The sequence below is a fragment of the Bombina bombina genome, chromosome 11 (genome assembly GCF_027579735.1).
Source record: "Bombina bombina isolate aBomBom1 chromosome 11, aBomBom1.pri, whole genome shotgun sequence".
Classification (NCBI taxonomy): Eukaryota; Metazoa; Chordata; class Amphibia; order Anura; family Bombinatoridae; genus Bombina; species Bombina bombina.
The window spans coordinates 35,881,028-35,907,977 of record NC_069509.1 but is presented as its reverse complement, the minus strand read 5'-3'; the positions used below and the strand labels follow the sequence as shown (position 1 = coordinate 35,907,977).

The 26,950-nt window shown below is 39.3% G+C and overlaps 1 protein-coding gene across 1 annotated transcript in view; it reads left to right on the top strand.

Moving 5' to 3' along the window:
* SETD1A (SET domain containing 1A, histone lysine methyltransferase) overlaps positions 1 to 26,084 on the top strand; it is a 116,868-nt gene extending 90,784 nt beyond the window's left edge. The window contains exons 17-19 of the mRNA XM_053694806.1: positions 19,566 to 19,685; positions 19,994 to 20,131; positions 21,455 to 26,084. Coding sequence (XP_053550781.1) covers positions 19,566 to 19,685; positions 19,994 to 20,131; positions 21,455 to 21,628 — 432 coding nt within the window. The 3' untranslated portion in view covers positions 21,629 to 26,084. The remainder of the gene's footprint in view (positions 1 to 19,565; positions 19,686 to 19,993; positions 20,132 to 21,454) is intronic.
* The last annotated feature ends 866 nt before the right edge of the window (positions 26,085 to 26,950 follow it).

Genomic DNA, 26,950 nt, shown 5'->3' with positions numbered 1-26,950 from the left:
CTCCAGTTTTAATATGTTCATATTTGATCAACTTTTCAGCTGTACTTTATTGGAAGGAGAAAAAAATTATACCTTTTTAATAATAATAATTTAAATATCTTTATTTAACCACATTATATTTAATTTGTAATGCTTGCCCCTTGTCCCTCCTCACATTTAGGTCCTTGTGCAGATCAATTTCACTCTAAACAATCTTTAATTCAGTGAGTTTTTTTAAACTTAGTAAGGGTTAAGTCTATGTACATAGATTTGCAGGGGAGCAATGACATTACTCAAAATTACACTTTAAAGGGACATAATACTCATATATATGCTAAATCGTATGAAACTGATGCAGTATAACTGAAAAAAGCTGACAGGAAAATATCACCAGAGCTTCTCTATATGACAAAAAATGAAGATATTTTACCTCACAATTTCCTCAGATCACCAGAGTAAGTGCTGTGTAAAAAGTTATCTTTGTTACTGCCCAGCTGCAGGTAAAAAAAAAATAAAAAAAATAAAAAAAAAGCAAGAAATGAACTGAAGCCAATCAGCATCAGCAATGCTAAGGCCATGAACTGTGATCTCATGAGATTTCATAGTAAACTTCCTTAAACTGAATAGGGAATTAACATGAGTGTGCATGAGAGGACAGACATACTGATTTGCTGCTGAAAGTCCTTTACAATGGGGTTTGAATACTTAGGACATTTTGAGGTAAAATATGTTTCTTTCTTTCTAATGACAGGATGAGTCCACGGATCATCTAATTACTAATAGGATATATCACTCCTGCCCAGCAGGAGACGGCAAAGAGCACCACAGCAAAGCTGTTAAATATCACCTCCCTTTCCTCCCACCCCAGTCATTCTCTTTGCCTATGTTAGAGCAAGGAAGTGGTAAAGTTAGGTGTTAGAAAAGATTCTTCAAGATTTTATTATTTTTTAAGTAGTACAAGATTGTGCTTCTTTGTCCTAGGGTGTAGCTGTAGTCCACATCAGTCTCTTCAGTAGGGCAGTGGTGGCTTTAGAGCAATGGGAACTATTGGGACATAATTCTCACTGCGCCTCCCATATTCTGATGCTGCCCTAACTCTGGAAGTCTGAGTAAAATTACTCAGTCTTTATCTTGTTTCCAACCTGGTGAGCTGCCTTGCTGTCTGGCAAATTTATGAGGTAAGTGCTGACTTAATTATTTCTGGGGTAATAAAAGAAGACTCAAAAAAAAAAAATTTGGGCACTTTATTTACCAACGATGGGACAATATATAAAGGACTCAGAAAAATGTTGGGCACTTTATTTGCAATGGCATAAATTCTCCTATATAGGAGACAATATGCAGACAGCTTGGATGCAGGCACTGGGGCTGAGGTATATTTGGCTCTGGGGTTTAGGTGGTTATCATGGCTCCCGGTAGTGTTACTTTAGAAGCAATATGCCGACCGGGAGATTACTTTCTTTGAGATGCTCAAGATGGGCGGAGCTATGGGAGGCGGCAATTGAGTTGCACGCCACTTCTCCCTCACTTCCTAGTCCAGAGGGAAAGAGAATACAGCCTCAATTTAGGTGACGCATGTTTTTCTAAAGGCGTGCGTTTTTAGGACCGGAGCCGGTCTTCCATTACTACTACCGAGTTCCGGTTCTGTTGCTAGAAGGGACGGTTTCTGACAGTGAAAGCCGGTATCAGGCACCTCAACAGAGTACAGGTGAGGGGTAGAGGTGTTCTGCAGGATCGTTTAGTTAGTTTATCCTTTCTGCAGATTAAATTTTAAACCGTAACTTAGTTATTTTTTAAATGACAGTAACGTTTTTTTGTTAAAGGGACAGTCTACCATAGAATTGTTATTGATTTAAAAGATAGATAATCCCTTTATTACCCATTCCCCAGTTTTGCATAACCAACAGTTATATTAATACACTTTTTACCTCTGTGATTACCTTGTATCTAGGAACCTTCTTCCAGCCCCCTGATCACATGACTGTGACTGTTTATTATCTATTGTTTTAAATTTAACATTGTTTTGTGCTAGATCTTAAATAACCCCCTGTGCCTGAACACAGTGTTATCTATATGGCCCACGTGTACTTTCTGTCTCTTTGTGTTGAAAATAGATTTAAAAAGCATGCGATAAGAGGCAGCCCTCAAAGGCTTAGAAATTAGCATATGAGCCTACCCATGTTTAGTTTAAACTAAGAATAGAGAGTTGATTAAAATTAAAAGTACTATCTGAATAATGAAAGTTTAATTTATACTAGACTGTCCCTTTAAATTTTTATTAAAAATGTTTAGTTTTTTTATTTGATATTTTGATCCATTGTGAGTCAGAATGGATTAAGAGGCTTTGCAAAATGTCAATTGTTCTTTATGTTTTGATGCCAATGTGGAACCACCAATACCTATCTGTTCCTCATGTATTGAGAGAACTTTAACTTATAGGGATAAACTTTTTTTTGAGCCAACATTCTCTAAGGCGGATGCTGTTCAGGAGTCTAATGACAATGTTCAATATATGCCGCAGCTTTCTCCTCAAGCGTCCCAAATTTTACCGTCCACACATGCAGTGCCCTGCGCTTCCTCTATGACTCCTCCTGGAGTTACGTTGCAAGACATTGCTTCCCTCATGTCTTCTGCAGTTTCTGATGCATTGTCTGCTTTTCCCATGTTGCAGGGAAAGCGTAAGAGGAAAAATAAACATTCAGTAAGCAAGGTTTCTGACGCAGTTGTTGCTATTTCGAATCCCCCCTTCCAGAAGCCTGAGGAGGAGGATACTTTGGTATCATCTGAGGGTCAAATTTCAGATTCTGACAGTGTAATTCCTCCTGCTGATACTGAAGTTGTATCTTTCAGGTTTAAGCTAGAACACCTCCGTCTACTACCCAAGGAGATTTTAGCTACATTGGATGACAGCGACACCACGGTCATAGTTAATCCTAAGAAATCCAGTAAGCTAAACAAATACTTTGATGTACCTTCCTTGGTGGAGGTTTTTCCTGTACCAGATCGAGCTACTGAGATCATTGCATAGGAATGGGAGAGACCGGGTATCCCTTTTTCTCCATCCCCTATATTTAAAAAGATGTTTCCCATAGCGGACTCTCTCAAGGATTCTTGGCAAACAGTACCCAAGGTGGAAGGGGCAATTTCCACTCTGGCCAAGAGGACTACTATCCCCATAGAGGATAGTTGTTCCTTTAAGGATTTTATGGACAAAAATTTAGAGGGGTTACTCAAGAAGATATATGTACACCAGGGTTTACTATGGCAACCTGCAGTGTGCATTGCTACTGTCACTAGTGTGGCGGCATACTGGTTTGATGCATTGTCTGATTCTATTAGGACAGACGCTCCCCTTGAAGAGATCCAGGATAGGATAAAGGCCCTTAAGTTGGCCAATTCCTTTATTACGGATGCTTCCCTACAGGTTATTAAGCTGGGAACAAAGATTTCGGGTTTTGCTGTGCTAGCCCGCAGAGCTTTATGGTTAAAATCTTGGTCTGCGGATGTGTCATCTAAGTCTCTAAACTTTTGGCGATTCCTTACAAGGGAAAGACCTTGTTTGGACCGGGTTTGACTGAAATAATTTCTGACTTTACGGGAGGAAAGGGTCATTTTCTCCCTCAGGATAAGAGAAACAAACAAAAGGGACGTCAGAGTAATTTTCGTTCCTTTTGAAATTTTAAGGCAAATCCTTCCACTTCCTCTTCCAAGCAGGAGCAATCCAAACCTTCCTGGAGACCCAATCAGTCTTGGAACAAAGGAAAACAATCCAAAAAGCCTGCTATTGAATAAAAAAAAAAACAGCATGAAGGGCCTGCCCCCGATCCAGGACCGGATCTTGTAGGGGGCAGACTTTCCTTCTTCACTCAGGCTTGGGTTTGAGATGTTCAGGATCCCTGGGCGGTGGACATCGTGCCCCAGGGATACAAACTAGAGTTAAAGAACCTTCCTCCCAGGGGTAGGTTTCTGCTTTCAAGGTTATCTGTAAACCAGACAAAAAGAGAGGCGTTCTTACACTGTGTACGGGACCTCTCCGACCTGGGAGTGATGGTTCCTGTTCCGATGCAGGAACAGGGTCTGGGGTTCTATTCCAATCTGTTTGTGGTTTCCAAAAAGGAGGGAACCTTCAGACCAATTTTAGACCTCAAGAGTCTAAACAAATTTCTCTGAGTACCGTCCTTCAAGATGGAAACTATTCGTTCCATTCTTCCTTGGATCCAAGAGGGTCAATTTATTACAACCGTGGATTTAAAGGACGCGTACCTGCATGTTCCTATCCACAGAGACCATCGCACGTTTCTAAGGTTTGCCTTTCTAGACAAACACTTTCAGTTCGTGGCTCTGGGATCCCTGTTGGCGGTGCTCCGATTGTGGGGCTTTGCAGTGGCACCTTATCTGGACGACATCCTGGTCCAGGCACCATCCTTTCAACAAGCAAGATCCCACACGGAAGTGTTATCTTTCCTGCGATCTCACGGATGGAAGGTAAATTTGGAAAAGAGCTCCATAGTTCCAAATACAAGGGTAATCTTCTTGGGAATCATAATAGATTCCTTATCAATGAAGATTTTTCTGACAGAAGTCAGGAAATCAAAGATTTACGATTCTTGCCTAGCGCTTCAGTCATCTACTCGGCCATCAGTGGCTCAGTGCATGGAGGTAATCTGTCTGATGGTAGCGGCAATGAACATCATCCCATTCGCCCGTTTCCACCTCAGACCTCTGCAGTTAAACATGCTCAGTCAGTGGAACAGAGATTATGCAGACCTGTCTCCACGAATACACCTGGAGCAGGAGACAAGGGATTCTCTTCGGTGGTGGTTGTCTTAGGATCATCTGTCCCAGGGAACCTGCTTTCGCAGACCCTCTTGGGTGAGTGTGACAACAGACGCCAGCCTTCTTGGATGGGGAGCAGTCTGGGGCTCTCGAAAGGCTCAGGGAACTTGGACTCAGTCGGAGTCTGTTCTGCCCATAAACATTCTGGAGCTGAGAGCAATCCTCAATGCTCTTCTGGCCTGGCCCCAGTTAGCCTCGGCCCAGTTCATCAAGTTCCAGTCGGACAACATAACTTCAGTGGCTTACATCAACCATCAGGGAGGAACGCAGAGTTCCTTAGCCATGACAGAGGTAGCCAGGATAATTTGGTGGGCGGAGACCCACAATTGCTGTCTGTCGGCGATCCACATTCCAGGGGTGGACATCTGGAAGACTGACTTCCTGAGCAGGCAGACCTTTCACCCGGGGGAGTGGGAACTCCATCCAGAAGTGTTTTCCAGCCTGATTCTCAAATGGGGTCGACCGGAACTGGATCTCATGGCATCTCGGCAGAATGCCTAGCTTCCGAGGTACGGGTCAAGGTCAAGGGACTCTTAGGTTGTACTGATAGACGCCCTGGCGGTACCTTGGAATTTCAGTCTTGCATACCTATTTCCTCCGTTCGCACTTCTACCTCGGGTCATTGCTCGAATCAAGCAGGAGAGGATGTCGGTGATCCTCATTGCACCAGCATGGCCTCGCAGGATTTGGTATGCAGATCTGGTGGACATGTCATCTCTTCCACCTTGGAGACTTCCATTGAGGAAGGACCTTCTACTTCAAGGGCCCTTCCTTCATCCAAATCTAGTTTCTCTGAAGCTGACTGCTCAGACTCGTAAATCTGTGACTAGAAAGATTTACCACAAGATATGGCGTGAATATCTATATTGGTGTGAAGCCAAGGGCTACTCTTGGAGTAGAGTTAGGATTCCTAGAATTCTGTCCTTTCTCCAAGAAGGTTTGGAGAAGGGATTATTGGCAAGTTCCCTAAAGGGTCAAATATCTGCCTTGTCTATTTTGTTACATAAAGTACCAGACGTGTAATCGTTTTGTCAGGCTTTGGTCAGGATCAGGCCTGTGTTCAAACCAGTTACTCCTCCCTGGAATCTTAATTTAGTTCTTAAAGTTCTTCAAGGCGCTCCGTTTGAGCCTATGCATTCCTTAGATATTAAGTTGTTAACTTGGAAAGTTTTGTTTCTTGTTGCTATTTCATCTGCTCGTAGAGTGTCAGAGCTCTCGGCATTACAGTATGAGTCTCCTTACCTTATTTTTTATTCGGATAAGGTAGTTTTACGTACCAAATTAGGATTTCTCCCTAAAGTAGTTTCTGATCTGAACATTAATCAGGAGATTGTTGTTCCTGCTTTGTGTCCTAATCCTTCTTCTCAGAAGGAACAGCTTCTGCACAATCTGGACGTGGTACGTGCACTAAAATTTTATTTACAGGCGACTAAGGATTTTCGTCAGTCTTCTGCTTTGTTTGTGGTTTTCTCTGGAAAACGTAAGCTACGGCTACTTCTCTTTCTTTATGGCTGAAGAGTATCATACGTTTTGCCTATGAAACTGCTGGACAGCAACCTCCAGAGAGAGTTACGGCTCATTCCACGATGGCTGTTTCTTCCTCATGGGCATTCAAAAATGAAGCTTCCGTGGAACAGGTTTGCAAGGCTGCAACTTGGTCCTCTCTTCACACTTTTTCAAAATTCTATAAATTTGACACTTTTGTCTCAGCTGAGGCCGCTTTTGGGAGAGAGGTTCTTCAAGCAGTGGTGTCTTCAGTTTAGGTTCCCTGTCTTGTCCCTCCTGTATCTTCTGTGTACTCTAGCTTGGGTATTGATTCCCAATAGTAATTAGATCTGTGGATTCATTGTGTCATTAGAAAGAAAACAAAATGTATGCTTACCTGATAAATTTCTTTCTTTCTTGACACAATGAGTCCACGGCCCATCCTGTTTTTTAGACAGGGTGTTAGTATGTTATAAACTTCAGACACCTCTGCACCTTGTTACTTCCTTTCTCTTCTTTACTTCGGTCGAATGACTGGGGTGGGAGGGAAGGGAGGTGATATTTAACAGCTTTGCTGTGGTGCTCTTTGCCGCCTCCTGCTGGGCAGGAGTGATATATCCCATTAGTAGTTAGATGATCCATGGACTCATCGTGTCAAGAAAGAAAGACATTTATCAGGTAAGCATACATTTTGTTTTTTTACATAGAGATGCTCAGGTGATATTTTATAGTCTGCTTTTTACAACTATGCTGCAGCACTTTCAAGTGTTTAAACATTTGGGTATCATGGCCCTTTAAGGATTCAGATAGAACTTTCCAATTTACTCCTTTTATCTAATTGGCTTTGTTCTGTTTGTATCCATTGTTGAAAAGCATACATAGGAAGGATCAGAAGCAATGCACGACTGTGAGCTAGCTGCTTGTCACTGGTTCACCCAGCTCATAGTAGAGCACTGCTCTCCTTCAGCAAAGGATACCAAGAGAATGAAGCACATTTAATAAAATAAGTAAATCTGGAAAGTGTGTGCTCTATTTGAATCATGAAATAAAAGAGTGTATGTCCCTTTAAGGTCTACTTCTCAACTCTGTATGTTTATTTTATAAAAATGTTGCTGTAAATAAGGGGCAGGTTATTTCTGCAGACACTCGGTTTTGAGAACTATAAAACCAATAACGTGATCATATCTTCTAGACATAAAAAATACTAAAAATGATCAGAAACCTCTGGGAGACCACGACACTGTCATTGGATTCATTGTATTAATTTACCAAAAACATAAACATTACGGCCTCATGCTGCATAATTAAAAACAAATCCTTATTTCAGGATGAATAACCTTTGAATTATAATGTACCTTAAATAGAAACCCTATTTAGATACATTTTTCATTAATAAAGTATTTAGAGAACAGCTCACAAAACAATATTACTGTTGTAGTGGGTGAGTGCGGGGTATAAGAACGGTATGGCTAGATTAAAAAGTAAGCTACAGCGCATCTTTATTAGAAGTGATCTATTAAAGTCCATCTAAAAAATCAATAACGTTCAGGATCTGATTATAAAAAGTGGTAAATTTACTATTACTTGAAATAAAAAAAAATAAAAAACAGATTGGAAAATAAATAATCAGTTTTAATAGTAGGCCCTTTGCACCATGTGACCATCTTCAGCCAATCACAGACTCATATACATAAAAATGTTACGGTACGTTAAAGTGTGAATATAATAAGATTGTGCACAATCTTATAACAGATAAACTGGATAGTCTCTTAAACTGCTGCTCTGTCTGAATCATGAAAGTAGAATTTTGACTTTACCGTCCTTTTTAAACATGTCTTACTTTCTTTTAATTATCTTTTATATGTATAATAGAGCAACACGGTAGTGTTGCTGTAGTTGAGGTTGAGAACGGCTTTCATTAAAAACTCACTTTATATATAAATATTTATTAAAAATTTTTTATTCATGTTTCATAACATTCTCTAAATCATTTGAGCGTGTAATTTGTTTAATTGTGACAAAGCGGTTAAGCTCATAAGTAGATACAGGTTTGGGAGCCATAAGCTCCTGAGCAGGACATGTCTGGTGACTGGCTGGTACATATGTCTAGCGCTTCTGATTGGCTCAATGACTGAGGGGAGGGGGGGAGGGGGGAGAGAGCGCAAAAGAGAGGAGGGGGTAGAGAGAGAGCAAAAAAGAGGGAAGGAGAGAGAGCAAAAAAGAGGGAAGGAGAGAGAGCAAAAAAGAGGGAAGGAGAGAGAGCAAAAGAGAGAGGGGGGAGAGAGAGCAAAAGAGAGAGGGGGGAGAGAGAGCAAAAGAGAGAGGGGGGAGAGAGAGCAAAAGAGAGGGGGGAGAGAGAGCAAAAGAGAGGGGGGAGAGAGAGCAAAAGAGAGGGGGGAGAGAGAGAGCGCAAAAGAGAGGGGTAGAGAGAGAGAGCGCAGAAGAGAGGGGTAGAGAGAGAGAGCAAAAGAGAGGGGGAGAGAGAGCAAAAGAGAGAAGGGAGAGAGAGCAAAAGAGAGGGGGGGGGGAGAGAGAGCAAAAGAGAGGGGGGGGAGAGAGAGCAAAAGAGAGGGGTAGAGAGAGAGCGCAAAAGAGAGGGGTAGAGAGAGAGCGCAAAAGAGGGGGTGAGAGAACGCAAAAGAGAGGGGAGAGAGAGCGCAGAAGAGAGGGGTAGAGAGAGCGCAAAAGAGAGGGGGAGAGTGCGCAAAAGAGGGGGAGAGAGAAAGCAAGGGGTTGGGACCGCTGTGCTATAAAAAATGGCCCGTGTACACGGGCTTTAGGACTAGTAAAGCCAGTTGTAAACTCCTGTATCAGCTGTTCAAAGGTCAGTCAAAAGAAATGAACCCAGCAATGTACACTCAAGTCTGTAAAGATTGTACAGCTGTTTTAACAGAGTCATAAATTTTATTAAAAAAAAAGCAATTTAGTTTCTATAGATTAGTGCAAATAGAGGTAACTTCCCGCGGTCAGAAGTACAAACAATAAATCCTCTGTAAAGACGAAGGTCACTAGAAACATGACACAGTGCTCTATATATAGATGCACATGACACGAATGAAGGGGCATGGCTTTATAGTCTGAAAAACGCCGCAGGTGCCCGTTGAACACAAAGTGTTTGGGTGTGAATAAACAGGAATAAGTTATAGGGAAATATTAATCACAGAAATGCAATTCTGTCCCTGGTAAGAAATTTGGAAATGTGCACGAATACATCTCATGTTTGTACTAGATTTCCATTAGCAACAAATGTTCTAGTAAAAGCTATTACTGTTTTCCGGTGGCATACACACATATGCTGTGAGGGCCGTACGTCCGTATTCAAGCTCAGAGAGCTGGTGTTGGTGGGGATTGTGTCAATGAAGACTTAAATTCAGTATAAAACCTTACTTAGAAGCTCCCAGTTTAGCACTGTTGGTGAGGTTAGGCTGGGACACCAAGCGAAAGGGGCTGAGAAAGCAGGAAGAGCAGACCCCCCCCCCCTTCCCTGCAAATTAAAAGATTCATTACACAAACGAGAGCAAGCAGGAATCTGTAGACTTCAGTATACATCTGATACTTTTGGGCTTGGTTAGGAGTCTGAAAAGCAGCACAATGTTATCATCTACAAAACATTTATGCAAAGAAAAATCTAGTATATACTGAGCATGTGTAGTGTTTGAAAGCTTGTGCACAGGCCGTCACAGCATATGTGCGTATGCTGCTGAAAACAGTCATTTTCATTGGAAGCATTTTTGCTAATCAAAGTATATTGCATAATGCTTCTATTTAAATTCTAAATGCACCCATGCATCTAGCAAGGGCAAGTTAAAGTGACAGTAAAACTGCATGCTCTATCTGAATCATTAACTTTCCAAATGACTTCCGTGATCTAATTTGTGTTTTCTTCTATTGATATTACTTTGTTTAGAGTAAAGCTAGGAAGGCTGATAGGAGCTTAGGAGTGTGCACGTGTTTTCTGCAGTCTATAGTAGCCGTGACTATGTATAACATGGCTGTCAACATTGTTGCAAACACTGCTGCCAGATGACTAAAGCCCACATGCACGCTCCTGAACTCCCTTACGATTGCTCTTTAAGAAAGGATACAAAAAGAACTAAGCAAAATTGATAATCAAAGTAAATTGGGAAGTTGTTTCAAATGTTGTGCTTTAAAGTCAAAATTAAATTTAAATGGACTGGATATTGTCCCTTTAATTGTGGCAAAAGTGCATTTTATCCAATCTCACATTTTTTTTATGTTTCATGGAATACAATGTAGCAATTTATTTGTTCTGTCTGTGTGCGCGCTGTCTCGTCGGTTGTGTAGTAATAACAAAAAAGACTGATTTGGTGCAAGGGAAGTGCTTGGCAAACAAGTACCGCATTTTAGTTACGTGTCGTTCTCTTGTGAAACGGTTGTGATGTGAATCAAGATTTTCGTTTGCAAAACATTTAAATCTCCACAGAATAAAAAGAAACTGCAGACAATTTGTCTTTATAAACAAAACACTGACAAAAAAGGAAGAAATTACAATTCTAAAGCTATTGAGTGGTTTATTTTTAACCAACTATTTCCCTTTTTTAAAGACTCGTTTCCTCACTTCTCAGTGTTCATGTGTAAATCAATCTAAGCTAACTGTCCTTGTAATCACACTCAAACCCTCACACCATAAAAGTATTAATATTAAAGTCCCACGCTCCCTGGAGATGCCAGAAAGCACAACCTGCAAGTGCTGCAAATCAAATGGCTGGAACAGGCACTTGGCAGCACTTTGAGTTTTTGCTTTTTGGCACGAATACATTTTACATAGAGAGATGTGGTTAGCAAAGCCCCAGCACAGAGCAATGAATTGCAAGAGAAAGCACCCAGGTAATCAGGGGTTTAAGGGACAGTCAAAACTAAACTTTCATGATTTAGATAGGGCATGTCATTTTTAACAATATACTTTTACCATCAAATTTGCTTTTGTTTTCTTGGTATTCTTGTTTGAAGGCTAAACCTAGGTAGGCTCATATGCTAATTTCTAAGCCCTTGAAGGCCGCCTCTTATCTTATTGCATTTTGACAGCTTTTCACAGCTAGATAGCGCTAGTTCAAGAGTGCCATATAGATAACATTGTGCTCACTCCCCTGGAGTCAGCACTGATTGGCTAAAATGCAAGTCTGTCAAAAGTACTGAGATAAGGGGCAGTCTGCAGAGGCTTGGATACAAGGTAATCACAGAGGTAAAAAGTGTATTAATATAACTGAGATAAGGGGCAGTTTGCAGAAGCTTACATACAAGGTAATCACAGAGTTAAAAAGTATATTAATATAACTGAGATAAGGGGGCAGTCTGCAGAGGCTTAGATACAAGGTAATCACAAAGGTAAAAAGTATAGTAATATAACTGAGATAAGGTTTCAGTCTGCAGAGGGTTATATGCAAGGTAATCACAGAGGTAAAAAGTATATTAATATAACTGAAATAAGGGGGCAGTCTGCAGAGGCTTAGATACAAGGTAATCACAGAGGTAAAAAGTATATTAATATAACTGAGATAAGGGGCAGTCTGCAGAGGCTTAGATACAAGGTAACCACAGAGGTAAAAAGTATATTAATATAACTGAGATAAGGGGGCAGTCTGCAGAGGCTTAGATACAAGGTAATCACAGAGGTACAAAGTATATAAATATAACTGAGATAAGGGGGCAGTCTGCAGAGGCTTAGATACAAGGTAATCACAGAGGTACAAAGTATATAAATATAACTGAGATAAGGGGGCAGTCTGCAGAGGCTTAGATACAAGGTAATCACAGAGGTAAAAAGTATATTAATATGACTGAGATAAGGCGCAGTCTGCAGAGGCTTAGATACAAGGTAATCACAGAAGTAAAAAGTATATTAATATAACTGAGATAAGGGTGCAGTTTGCAGAGGCTTAGATACAAGGTAATCACAGAGGTAAAAGTATATTAATATAACTGAGATAAGGGGCAGTTTGCAGAGGCTTAGGTACAAGGTAATCACAGAGGTAAAAGTATATTAATATAACTGAGATAAGGGGCAGTTTGCAGAGGCTTAGATACAAGGTAATCACAGAGGTAAAAGTATATTAATATAACTGAGATAAGGGGCAGTTTGCAGAGGCTTAGGTACAAGGTAATCACAGAGATAAAAAGTATATTAATATAACTGTGTTAGTTATGCAAAACTGGGGAATGGATAATAAAGGGATTATCTGTATTTTTAATAAAAAGTTTAAAGTAGACTGTTCCTTTAAATAAATGCAGCTCAGCACTCTCAGCAGTGATTTTGACCCCCTGATTACTCCTAAAGGGGCAAAAAAGGCAAATTAAACTTAAATGGATTAGGCAGAACACAACTTACCAATTTACTTATTTTATCCATCTTAGTTCTCTTTGTGTCCTTTGTAAAAGTGTAATCCTAGGTGGGCTCAGGAGTGTGCACGTGTCTTTAGCCATCTGGCAGCAGTGTTTGTGAGAATGTTTGTTTATAGCAATGCTATACATAGTAACAGTGCCTCAGCCTGCTAAGGACACGTGCACACTCTTAAGCTCCTATCAGCCTACCTAGCTTTACTCTTCAACAAGTGATTCTGTAAGCTGTTTTCCTGAAGCAGCTATCGCACTGCAGGTATATGAAGGAGGGTTGCTGCGCATGTGCAAACGGGTCAGGCCTGGAATGTAGTGAAACTTAGATTTCAACATGGCGGAACCCTTGACTAGAGGGAAGCTGAGAGTAACCTCACTACTATGCTTATACAATGTATTTAGTCAGAACTGGGACCAAAAATAAGTCCAGGAATTTAAAGGCGGAGTAGCCCACATCAATTAGACCTCTGAGAGCTACTTAACCATAATACACCACATCAATTAGACCTCTGAGAGCTACTTAACCATAATACACCACATCAATTAGACCTCTGAGAGCTACTTAACCATAATACACCACATCAATTAGACCTCTGAGAGCTACTTAACCATAATACACCACATCAATTAGACCTCTGAGAGCTACTTAACCATAATACACCACATCAATTAGACCTCTGAGAGCTACTTAACCATAATACACCACATCAATTAGACCTCTGAGAGCTACTTAACCATAATACACCACATCAATTAGACCTCTGAGAGCTACTTAACCATAATACACCACATCAATTAGACCTCTGTGAGTTACTTAACCATAATACACCACATCAATTAGACATCTGTTAGCTACTTAACCATAATACACCACATCAATTAGACCTCTGTTAGCTACTTAACCATAATACACCACATCAATTAGACCTCTGTTAGCTACTTAACCATAATACACCACATCAATTAGACCTCTGTTAGCTACTTAACCATAATACACCACATCAATTAGACCTCTGTGAGCGACTTAACCATAATACACCACATCATTTAGACCTCTGTTAGCTACTTAACCATAATACACCACATCAATTAGACCTCTGTTAGCTACTTAACCATAATACACCACATCAATTAGACCTCTGTTAGCTAATTAACCATAATACACCACATCAATTAGACCTCTGTTAGCTACTTAACCATAATACACCACATCAATTAGACCTCTGTTAGCTACTTAACCATAATACATCACATCATTTAGACCTCTGAGAGCTACTTAACCATAATACACCACATCATTTAGACCTCTGTGAGCTACTTAACCATAATACACCACATCAATTAGACCTCTGAGAGCTACTTAACCATAATACACCACATCAATTAGACCTCTGAGAGCTACTTAACCATAATACACCACATCAATTAGACCTCTGTTAGCTACTTAACCATAATACACCACATCAATTAGACCTCTGTTAGCTACTTTACCATAATACACCACATCAATTAGACCTCTGTGAGTTACTTAACCATAATACACCACATCAATTAGACCTCTGAGAGCTACTTAACCATAATACACCACATCAATTAGACCTCTGTTAGCTACTTAACCATAATACACCACATCAATTAGACCTCTGAGAGCTACGTAACCATAATACACCACATCAATTAGACCTCTGTGAGCTACTTAACCATAATACACCACATCAATTAGACCTCTGTTAGCTACTTAACCATAATACACCACATCAATTAGACCTCTGTTAGCTACTTAACCATAATACACCACATCAATTAGACCTCTGAGAGCTACTTAACCATAATACACCACATCAATTAGACCTCTGTGAGCTACTTAACCATAATACACCCCATCAATTAGACCTCTGTTAGCTACTTAACCATAATACACCACATCAATTAGACCTCTGTTAGCTACTTAACCATAATACACCACATCAATTAGACCTCTGAGAGCTACTTAACCATAATACACCACATCAATTAGACCTCTGTTAGCTACTTAACCATAATACACCACATCAATTAGACCTCTGTTAGCTACTTAACCATAATACACCACATCAATTAGACCTCTGTTAGCTACTTAACCATAATACACCACATCAATTAGACCTCTGTTAGCTAATTAACCATAATACACCACAACAATTAGACCTCTGTTAGCTACTTAACCATAATACACCACATCAATTAGACCTCTGTTAGCTACTTAACCATAATACATCACATCATTTAGACCTCTGAGAGCTACTTAACCATAATACACCACATCATTTAGACCTCTGTGAGCTACTTAACCATAATACACCACATCAATTAGACCTCTGAGAGCTACTTAACCATAATACACCACATCAATTAGACCTCTGAGAGCTACTTAACCATAATACACCACATCAATTAGACCTCTGTTAGCTACTTAACCATAATACACCACATCAATTAGACCTCTGTTAGCTACTTAACCATAATACACCACATCAATTAGACCTCTGTGAGTTACTTAACCATAATACACCACATCAATTAGACCTCTGAGAGCTACTTAACCATAATACACCACATCAATTAGACCTCTGTTAGTTACTTAACCATAATACACCACATCAATTAGACCTCTGAGAGCTACGTAACCATAATACACCACATCAATTAGACCTCTGTGAGCTACTTAACCATAATACACCACATCAATTAGACCTCTGTTAGCTACTTAACCATAATACACCACATCAATTAGACCTCTGTTAGCTACTTAACCATAATACACCACATCAATTAGACCTCTGAGAGCTACTTAACCATAATACACCACATCAATTAGACCTCTGAGAGCTACTTAACCATAATACACCACATCAATTAGACCTCTGTTAGCTACTTAACCATAATACACCACATCAATTAGACCTCTGTTAGCTACTTAACCATAATACACCACATCAATTAGACCTCTGTTAGCTACTTAACCATAATACACCACATCAATTAGACCTCTGTTAGCTACTTAACCATAATACACCACATCAATTAGACATCTGTTAGCTACTTAACCATAATACACCACATCAATTAGACCTCTGTGAGCTACTTAACCATAATACACCACATCAATTAGACCTCTGTGAGCTACTTAACCATAATACACCACATCAATTAGACCTCTGTTAGCTACTTAACCATAATACACCACATCAATTAGACCTCTGTTAGCTAATTAACCATAATACACCACATCAATTAGACCTCTGTTAGCTACTTAACCATAATACACCACATCAATTAGACCTCTGAGAGCTACTTAACCATAATACACCACATCTCTGCTCATCAGCCAGACAGAAAATGTCCTTTCTGCTTTACAAAATAGGCAGATTGTAACAGCTTTCTTATTGCTCTCTATATAAAGAGAGGGTGGTATACAGCAGCAAGGCCCACATAAGAACCCAGCGGGCATTTGCCCTGTATGCCCTATTGCTCTCTATATAAAGAGAGGGTGGTATACAGCAGCAAGGCCCACATAAGAACCCAGCGGGCATTTGCCCTGTATGCCCTATTGCTCTCTATATAAAGAGAGGGTGGTATACAGCAGCAAGGCCCACATAAGAACCCAGCGGGCATTTGCCCTGTATGCCCCATTGCCAGGCCGGGCCTGTATTTAGTCTCTGTCTCTTAAATATTACGTGTTTTTTTTTTTTTTGTTTTCTTCCATGATTCAGATAGAGCAGTAATTTTAAGCAACTTTCTAATTTACTCCTATTATCAATTTTTCTTCGTTCTTTTGCTATCTTTATTTCAAAAGCAGGAATGTAAAGCTTCGGAGCCGGCCCATCTTAGGTTCAGCACCCTGGATAGCGCTTGCTTATTGGAGGATTACATTTACCCACCAATAAGCAAGCATAACCCAGGTTCTCAACCAAAAATGGGCCAGCTCCTATGTATCCCATTCCTGCTTTTTAAATAAAGATAGCAAGAGAACGAAGAAGAATTGATAATAGGAGTAAATTTTAAAATTGCTGCTCTGTCTGAATCATGAAAGAAAAAAATTTGCGTTTAGTGTCCCTTTAACAGTGTCCATGGGGCCGATTCATCAAGCTCTGTATGGAGCTTGAGTGTTAAGAAGCAGCGGTCTTAAGACCGCTGCTTCTTAACTCGTCCGCCTGCTCTGAGGCAGCGGACAGCAATTTGCCCGATCGCATACTATTGGGTTGATTGACACCCCCTGCTAGCGGCCAATCTGCAGGGGGCGGTATTGCACAAATATTTATCGATGTGCGCCGGACATGATCGCTACAGCGGATCATGTCCGTCCGCACTTTCATAAATCGGCCCTCATGTCTTTAACAGCCGTAAATAATTCTAGTAAATGTATCAAGCTCCAGGAGTATAGAATCTGATAGTCCCCAAATGCCACTTATGATGCCGCATTGATCATTTGCAATTGCTCAAGACCTTTTGTGTAGTCCCACCCCCTGTTGTTCTTGGGCCACCAATCATGTGAAAGAATAGGAGATTTGCTAGCGAAGAGAAGCGCTCAGCCTGGGAACGAGCAATAGCTTAATAGCTTGTTCTATGGCTAGTTACCACCCTAGGCGCAGTCTCTCTTTGTTGCTCAGCATGTGCCTTTAACAGAGAAGAACTCTGATTTATGTCTGCCAGCTCCGAGATCTGCTATTTCCCTATATATCAGTAGTGATGTTGTATCACATCAGAAAGTGCATGAGACAGAAAGTGCATGAAATGTGTAGATTAAAGCGCTTTCATCATCGGAGTGGGGTGGGGTGGGGCGGCTGACCCCTCTAGCTGTAACCTTCTGGTTGCTTTACCCACCACCGACCTCCTATGTTCCACCCTAAACCTCAGAGAAGTGCCCCCCACCCTGCATTTATTCTTTCTGGCGACACAACTGGACCTATTAGTCAAAATCAAACCTTTATAATTCAGTGGTTCACTATGTCATCACATTTAATTCTTTCTCTTGGTTCCATTTGTTAAAAACGAGCTCCTTTCCATAAGAGCATACTGAGGTAGGCTCAGGCACATGCACGTCTGCTTTAAAAACTTTCTAATTGTAGAATCATTCAATCCTAAACATTTCATTTTGACTTTTGTGTCCTTTTTAAAGTGAAATCCCTGTGGTTTGAGGTAGTCAATATTTAAATGGCAGAACTGATACATTATTACAATCCCTTTTTTTTTTTAAAATAGATTATAGCTTTTTCTTATAATAAGTGAACATTATAGAGCAATAAAAATGAGACTTCCTGATGCAAATGAAATTCCCGTACAAAGAGCTATAGCCTCTTGGTCTGTGTGCTGAGGATATTACTGTAATACTTGTACAGTGCTCATCAACAAACAATGACCTATTGCCGTCTTACAAAAAACTATGTAAAACCCCCCCACAACGTTCCAGTTTACTCCAATCAAATTAACCCATTAGACGTTGAATGTAAAGTAGCTGCTGTTTATATGAACATACTGAAGAAGTAAGCTCGGGAGCGTTGTTTATCGTAATCGCTGTGTGTGTGTGTTTTAATAAAAAAAAAGGATGAAAATGACTTTCTTGCTATTTTAATCCGCTAAAGATATAAATTTGTATTCTTTAACTTGTTTTTAAGAGAAAATTGTTACATTTTATGGTTGCCTAGGTCTTTGCAATATATATCTTCAGGTATTACCCACGGTACTCTGCGTAACGTAACGGGGCACTGCAAACCCCTTTTAACATTTAGTAGTATGATGTACAAAGCGTCTAAGAAGGCTAAGGTGATGGGAGTTCCTGAACTAAATGTCGTGGTCCTTAGAACCAATAAGGTGTAAAATGGATTTAATACAATACAAGTACAATATTTTATTTGATTGTTTTATTGTATTTATTGTACTTGTATTGTATTAAATCCATTTTACACCTTATTTGTTCTAAGGACCACGACATTTAGTTCAGGAACTCCCATCACCCCAGTCACCTTAGCCTTCTTAAGCGCTTTGTACATCATACTACTAAATTACTCTTCTATGGCCGGCTAGGAGGCCTCTGTACAAAGCTAGAGGTCATATTCCGGGCGCTTGGTTTAAACCTTTATTTATCTAAACCCCTTTTAACAGCCAAGAAGTAAAAATTACTTTTTCCATTGTACATTTAAAATGGGTATGTGCCAACTTGTGTGTACCCCTTATCGTTTGTGTTCCATACAAGCGAGAAAGTTAGTTGCTCTTTGCTTGCGTGTGAAATACTTTGTACTCGTCAGAAAAAGGATCAAGTCACTCTATTAGTTCTTAAATCTAGCATCTTCCTATTATTAAATGGTTTAAATGTTAACTCTAAGGTTACTTGGAGCTTTATTTAGAGGGACCGTGAGCTCAACAATTTTCTATTTTCCATAAGAAAGAGCAGTAAATACGTATTTTAGAATTTCTTTTTGCCTGACACTAGTACTAATGTTTATTGGCTGAGAAGCTTTTGTACTTATCACCTAATTTGCTTAGTAGGAAGAAAATATCTATCGGCCAATAAGATATATTCGTAAATAGGAAGTATGTAACTGATACTGCTGTATACATTTAATTTTCAGTAAAAAAAAGTACAAGATGGTTTTTTTTTCTAATGCAGCTCTTAGATTTTTTAATACAATATCCCTTTAAATGGAAATTCTAGTCCAAAATTGAAATGCACAAAATTATTTTAGTGATCTCAAAATTCCTTTATAAACCGGTGCATATTTCTATATTTTAACCTTTATAATTATATAAATGCACATTTCTAGTGGGAGGTGTTTACTGTTTTTGTTGTTGTTGTTTGTTTTAATCCTGGGGGACTAGACATTTTATATAGGGGTACAGTTTAAGTCTGGTCGACAGTTTTAGTTTTCTACTTTTAGTTCCGCAAGAAGAAGCTTCGATTTGGCCGCAGCCGTATTCATGAGTGGGGTCTCTTTGCCATGGAGCCGATTGCTGCTGACGAGATGGTAATAGAATATGTGGGGCAGAATATTCGCCAGGTGAGTAAAATTAAAATTCTAATCTTCTTTTAAGATCACACTCGCTGCCTCTATGTTTGTAGATGAATTTGCAGATTCTTTGTAGTAAAAATATTTGGAGCATTTCCCAGACTGTGGCTAAGCAGGGTAACCTCCTGTTCCAAATATAACTTGTCTCCTTCAAATTAGATTTATGATGGTTTAGAGTCAATGTGCCAGTGTTTTTGTTTCCAGTTCCCTACAAGGCAAAACCATCTTGTTTATCATTGGCATATGTTGTGGTTACGCCAGCAGCAAATAATACGTGGAATGTTTTTGTGCTTTTACAGGTGGTGGCTGACATGCGAGAGAAAAGATACGCCCAGGAGGGAATTGGCAGCAGCTATCTGTTCCGTGTTGACCAGGACACTATAATAGATGCCACCAAAATTGGAAACCTTGCACGGTTTATAAATCACTGCTGCACGGTAAGGGCAAACGGCAGTAACACAAAATCTGATAGAGTGCGAATGTTATCCAGGCTAACAAATTGCATTCAGCCAATATGCAATAGTTTATTCTTTACTCAGACAAAATTAAACTGTCATGACTTAAGTAGAGAATACAGCTTTGAGTGTACAAATTTACCTTTATCCCATGTACTTAAAGGGATACTGAACCCAATTTTTTTCGTTTGTGATTCAGAGAGCAGCAATTTTAAGCAACTTTCTAATTTATTCCTATTATCAATTTTTCTTCGTTCTCTTGCTATTTTTATTTGAAAAAGAAGGCATCTAAGCTTTTTTTTTTTTTTGGTTCAGAACTCTGGATAGCACTTTTTTATTGGTAGATGAATTTATCCACCAATCAGCAAGGACAACCCAGGTTGTTCACCAAAAATGGGCCGGCATCTAAACTTACATTCTTGCATTTCAAATAAAGATTCCAAGAGAATGAAGAAAATTTGATACTAGGAGTAAATTAGAAAGTTGCTTAAAATTTCATGCTCAATCTGAATCACAAAAGAAAAAATTTGGGTTCAGTGTCCCTTTAATTTTCTTGACATCCTTTGTTGAAGGAGCAGCAATGCACCACTGCGAGCTAGCTGAACACATTGGATGAGCCAATAGCAAGGGGCATATATGTGCAGACCAACCAGCAGCTGGCTCCTAGAAGTGCATTGCTTTCCCTAACCCTACCTAGGTATGCTTTTAAACAAAGCCTGCCGAGAAAGCAAAGCAAATTAGAAAATAGAAGTAAATTGGAAAGTTGGTTTAATTTCCTTGCCTTGAACCGTGAAACTTTAATTTTGACTTTACTGTCCCTTAAACGCACTCTGTATCCTTTTGTTGAACGTCAGAGTTTTCCATGAGCGCATACTAATGCTCTGGAGTAACGGCAATGTTACACATACAGTGCTCAAGGCACTTGTACACTTGTGGGCCTACCTCAGTATGCTCTCGTGTAAAGGTAAATTTGATAATAAATGTCAAATGGAAAGATTTTTTAATTTTATTTAGAGATATTTAAATTTAAAGAACATTTAATGACTACCCTGTCTCTTTAAAAGCTGTCATTTGTTGAGTCAGGATTTGAAATGCCGAACTAAATACGAACGCATTGTTGTTGGCCCAGTAACCTAGATCTTACATTTTCCTGTGTATATTTGTCACAGTTTGACTCCTTTACGTGTAGCATATTCCCTTGTAGATTTTGTGTTTAGGTAAAGTTCCTGTAGTATCTAGTGATGCCATATAATGTTTTCTTGCTTTTATACTGCGCTGTTTAATCAGTTTGTTTCTTCTCTACAGCCCAACTGCTACGCCAAAGTGATCACCATTGAGTCGCAAAAGAAAATTGTCATTTATTCCAAGCAGCCCATTGGAGTGAATGAGGAGATAACCTACGACTACAAGTTCCCCATCGAAGAGAACAAGATCCCCTGTTTGTGTGGGACGGAGAACTGTAGGGGGACATTAAATTAACATCTCCTTTAGGACCCTCTCTTTCTCTCCTAGTGCCTGGTACAGGGTCTGCGTTTTGGTCTCTGCAATTGGCTTTTTTTATTGCAGCCAAAGAACGGAGGACGACGCGTTTCTGTCCTCTACGGAGGAGAAAAAAAAGGCTTATTTTATAGGAGGGAAAGTGGCATTTCTCGTGCCCAGTGAGGTGTAGTATCTACAGGGGTGTCAAGAACATTGTTTTTATCTTTCGTTTTGGTCCCCAAACAAACACGGCTTTTCGTGTTTATGGCACTTTAAATATGGCAGCAAGTTGTCAAACCTGCCCGTTCATCATCCCCAACAGCTTCAGGAGTCTTCAAATGCAATGCTACCCATCAACTCCATTCCCAGAGGGCAAATAAACATTTGTGTGTGTGTTTTTTTTATCATTTTAAAGCCATTCCACCTTGGCTCCTTTTATATTATGTATTTTAAATCTCTCTGTTCTTTTATTCCTTTATGGGAGTTTATTTATTTATATAGGGCAGTGGCCAAGAGAAAGGGGATCCTGTTTTATCTAATTCTGTGCCCCTGGAAGCCTCCTCATTTCCTTCACTGAAGATTTGAAAGAAAAAGAGGCCATCTGTTCCATTTACTTACATTATTTCCTCTGTTCATCACAGCTCTTCTTATTTTTGTTGTCTGCTTTCCATGAAATGAGTGGAGCTGCCATTTCTGTTTTAGCTAATTAGGATGTACAGGAGTTTTCACACACAGCAATACGTACCGGTTCCCTAAGCCGCTCTCCCTCTGATATGGCTTCCTGTTTTGTTACCTGTATATAGTGCGCACCCAGCGCTTTGTTAATATGTATATAATGATGGCTGTGGACGCAAGGATCCTTGAGTCATCCCTTGTTGATGTATAGATTGGGGGGAGGGGGTTAGTGAGAAAACTGCCTCAAATCAGTTAGGCAGCATGGACTAAGCTAAACCACCTATTTTTTATTTCTGGTTCTCCAAATGGCCACAGTTAAAATGCCCACATGATGCGATATCGCATTTCGTGTTTTTCTAAAAGCCCTATAACAATGTAATGATACAGAGTACTTCTTTAAAAGGCGTTCGTAGCTCTGACCTTGTTGTGCCAGCCATGTTTAATGTGCCCAGCTGTATCTTTTAATCTAAGGTATATAGCCGTGTGTTACGTTAGTCTGTGCAACTATACATTGCAGCAAATCTGTAAAGGTGCAGTATTACTTAGTTTCTAAAAGCACTCAGCCCTATAGCCTCTTTAAAAAAATTTAATGCTCTTTTCAATATTTGGATTTTAAAGTTTTATTTATTTGAATATTTTTGTAATGTTGAAGATTTTACCATTTTTGCAGGTAAAACCGCACTTATCCCTATAGGTTACACCTGTCTGAGTGTCTCGATTAAAGGGAAGGAATAACATAGAGATTGCCTCAAGCTGAGATCAGGGAAATCTGAAGCACATAATTAACATTTTCTTTTGTTCCAGGCAAATAATATGCAAATATGTGCTCTACATACATATATAATTAGTACATCAAAACTTTATAAATTTATATTGTGTTTGCTTGTGTGTGTATATATATATATATATATATATATATATATGTGTGTGTGTATATATATATATATATATATGTGTGTATATATATATATATATATATATATATGTGTGTGTATATATATATATATATATATATATATATATATATATATATATATACATATACACCCCCACCCACCCATAAATTCATTATATGCACACATTTATACTTAGCTGGAAATGCAGCTATAGATTAGCAGTCACATAAAAGGGCAATAATCTACCAAAAATTAGAGAGAGGAAAATAAGCATAATTTCATACTCGTCAGAATTTTATTTTATAAATCTTCGCCAAAATGTTTAGCCCCTTTTATGCACGTGTGCGCAGTAATGTGTGTATTTTACACATATACACACTAGCGTGTGGGGCAAGGAGATTTAGAGAGATGTCTCATAGAAGGTTGGCTGAACTCTAGATAGTAAGAAAGACTGCAGACCCTCTAGTGACGCGTTCCTCTTATAGATCTGCAAAGCCTGCAGTAGCCAGTTTGAAATTTCAGATCCTCTAGTTTTCTGTTCTGCATGTGAGACTGCAGGGTCCATAGTGGTCACCTGTCTAAGCCTTGGATTGTAACAGCTGTGGCTGTCTCTCAGTAAATCTCTTACTGGATGTCCAGTAATTTTAAGCTTGGGATATTTGTAGGTAATATGGAAATACTGTTGAAATACAGGTTGTGATATTCCTCAATCTATACTGATAAACATAAGTACCCAATGTCCCTTTCAGTTCCACCAGTTTGTTTATTACTGTAGCCAGTATTATTATTTATTTTATTCAATAAAAATGTGAATCTCATCAACAGCCAGATCAATCAGTTGCGCGTGCTGGATTTCAGAGCTTTTTGTCTTGGGCAGATTCACATGCTAGACTGAACACCTATTGGTGAGTTGCATAGACAAGATGGCCGTGTCTGCTAGCATTAACTTTATAGAGAGGACTGAGCCGCTAGTAGTGAGTTGCATAAACAAGGTGGCCGTATCTGTTAGCAGTCACTTTATAGATTCAACTGAGCAGCTAGTAGTGAGTTGCATAAACAAGATGGCCGTGTCTGCTAGCATTAACTTTATAGAGAGGACTGAGCCGCTAGTAGTGAGTTGCATAAACAAGGTGGCCGTATCTGTTAGCAGTCACTTTATAGATTCAACTGAGCAACTAGTAGTGAGTTGCATAAACAAGGTGGCCGTATCTGTTAGCAGTCACTTTATAGATTCAACTGAGCAACTAGTAGTGAGTTGCATAAACAAGATGGCCGTATCTGTTAGCAGTCACTTTATAGATTCAACTGAGCAACTAGTAGTGAGTTGCATAGACAAGGTGGCCGTATCTGTTAGCAGTCACTTTATAGATTTAACTGAGCAGCTAGTAGTAAGTTGCATAAACAAGATGGCCGTATCTGTTAGCAGTCACTTTATAGATTCAACTGAGCAACTAGTAGTGAGTTGCATAAACAAGATGGCCGTATCTGTTAGCAGTCACTTTATAGATTCAACTGAGCCGCTAGTAGTGAGTTGCATAAACAAGATGGCCGTATCTGTTAGCAGTCACTTTATAGATTCAACTGAGCAACTAGTAGTGAGTTGCATAAACAAGATGGCCGTATCTGTTAGCAGTCACTTTATAGATTCAACTGAGCAACTAGTAGTGAGTTGCATAGACAAGGTGGCCGTATCTGTTAGCAGTCACTTTATAGATTCAACTGAGCAGCTAGTAGTGAGTTGCATAGACAAGGTGGCCGTATCTGTTAGCAGTCACTTTATAGATTCAACTGAGCAGCTAGTAGTGAGTTGCATAGACAAGGTGGCCGTATCTGTTAGCAGTCACTTTATAGATTCAACTGAGCAGCTAGTAGTGAGTTGCATAGACAAGGTGGCCGTATCTGTTAGCAGTCACTTTATAGATTTAACTGAGCAGCTAGTAGTGAGTTGCATAAACAAGGTGGCCGTATCTGTTAGCAGTCACTTTATAGATTCAACTGAGCAACTAGTAGTGAGTTGCATAAACAAGATGGCTGTATCTGTTAGCAGTCACTTTATAGATTCAACTGAGCAACTAGTAGTGAGTTGCATAAACAAGATGGCCGTATCTGTTAGCAGTCACTTTATAGATTCAACTGAGCAGCTAGTAGTGAGTTGCATAAACAAGATGGCCGTATCTGTTTGCGGCCACGTTACACAGAGGGCTGAGCACTTTTGCGACTATACACACCTTCAGGATTGCTGATGTCTCATAAATTTGTTAGTTTTAAACAGTTAAAGATAGAATAAAATAAGTTTTCACAGTATTACTAATTATGAAACAACCAGCAAACTCTAATTTTGAGGCTAATAGAAAGTTTTGTGGTTAGTAATTTTATTAGCACTTCCTACACTACATCAGATTATGAACTATGCATACTACAGGGTTGCACTGAAAGTAAATGATGGTTATGTGCAGCCCTGCAGTATGTGTTGATAATATAATACCGCCATTTTTATTGCTGACACAACAAACCACACAGAGCAACATAAAGGATTGTGGTTAAGCCATTCCTGCCCGTGGAACTGTCAACTGCATCTCCTCTTCCTGCCTCTCGTTATACCCCTTTATATCTTGCTGTACATCACATTATCAGTGGTTCTGCACCTTTAATGATCTTAAATATATTATTTTTATAGACATTTTCAGAAGAAGAGGTAATCAAACTCTTCATGAATAAGGTTGGGCACATTCGTCTGGTTTTCCAGGCGGGAGATGGGGGGGAGAGTCTCGGTGGAACCAGGTCTAAAAGATGTTCTAGTGGGATCCGGGCCTGGGAAAGTTGTATATTCTGTATATTGACCGCTTTGTTTCTTGTAGAAACATGAGTTTATTATGTATACTAAACATTGTGTGCGTTTTTATTTCTTGGGAAGGATTTGCAACCTGCTGGGTATAGGGGTAAAATGCACCATAACGTTCTTACATGGTGCCTACTGATCTTAAGTTCTCTGCTCCAGCAAGATGATCTAATTGGTCTCAGCAGTACTATAAGGTCCCTCAAAAAAAATTAGAATGGCAAATTTAAGCTTGAGAGCTGATCTGCTGGTTCTGGAAGTGAAGGATAGGGACATACATTACAATATAAAGCTCAAGATAAAGCCCCCAAAGATTTTGCGTCATTTCTCTCCATGATGGAGAGTTTTTGATCTTCAGGACTTAGATATTAAAGAGTAAATACATGTTAGACATAATGACGTATCCAAAGCAAAGATTAGCCTTAGAATATTATGTAGATGTATTTTTTTTATAGTTGTATTAATTGTTTAAATATTGAAAATCTAAGTGTAAAGGTTTAGTTTCCATAAAGTACTTTCATTTCTATAAAGTAGTGGGCACCACAAGTTCATGTTTGAACTAGTTTTCTATTTATCTCTGTGCAAACAAGGCTGTGTGGAAACCTTTTTAGATCATACTATGTTTGGACAGTCTCTTTTATTGCTTGTTTGTCCCTAATCATAAAACCCAGACTTCTTTCTTTCAGGTAGAACATACAATTTTAAACAGATTTCCAATTTACTTCTATTATCAATTTTTCTTTGTGTTGGTATCCTTTGTTGAAAAGCAAGAAGGTAAGTTCACGAGTGTGCACATGTCTGCAGTACTATATGGCAGCAGTTTTGCAACAGTGTTATACATTAGCAAGAGCACTATCATTTAGAGCTTCAGGCATGTGCACGGTGCCTATCTAGATATCTCTTCAACAAAGAATT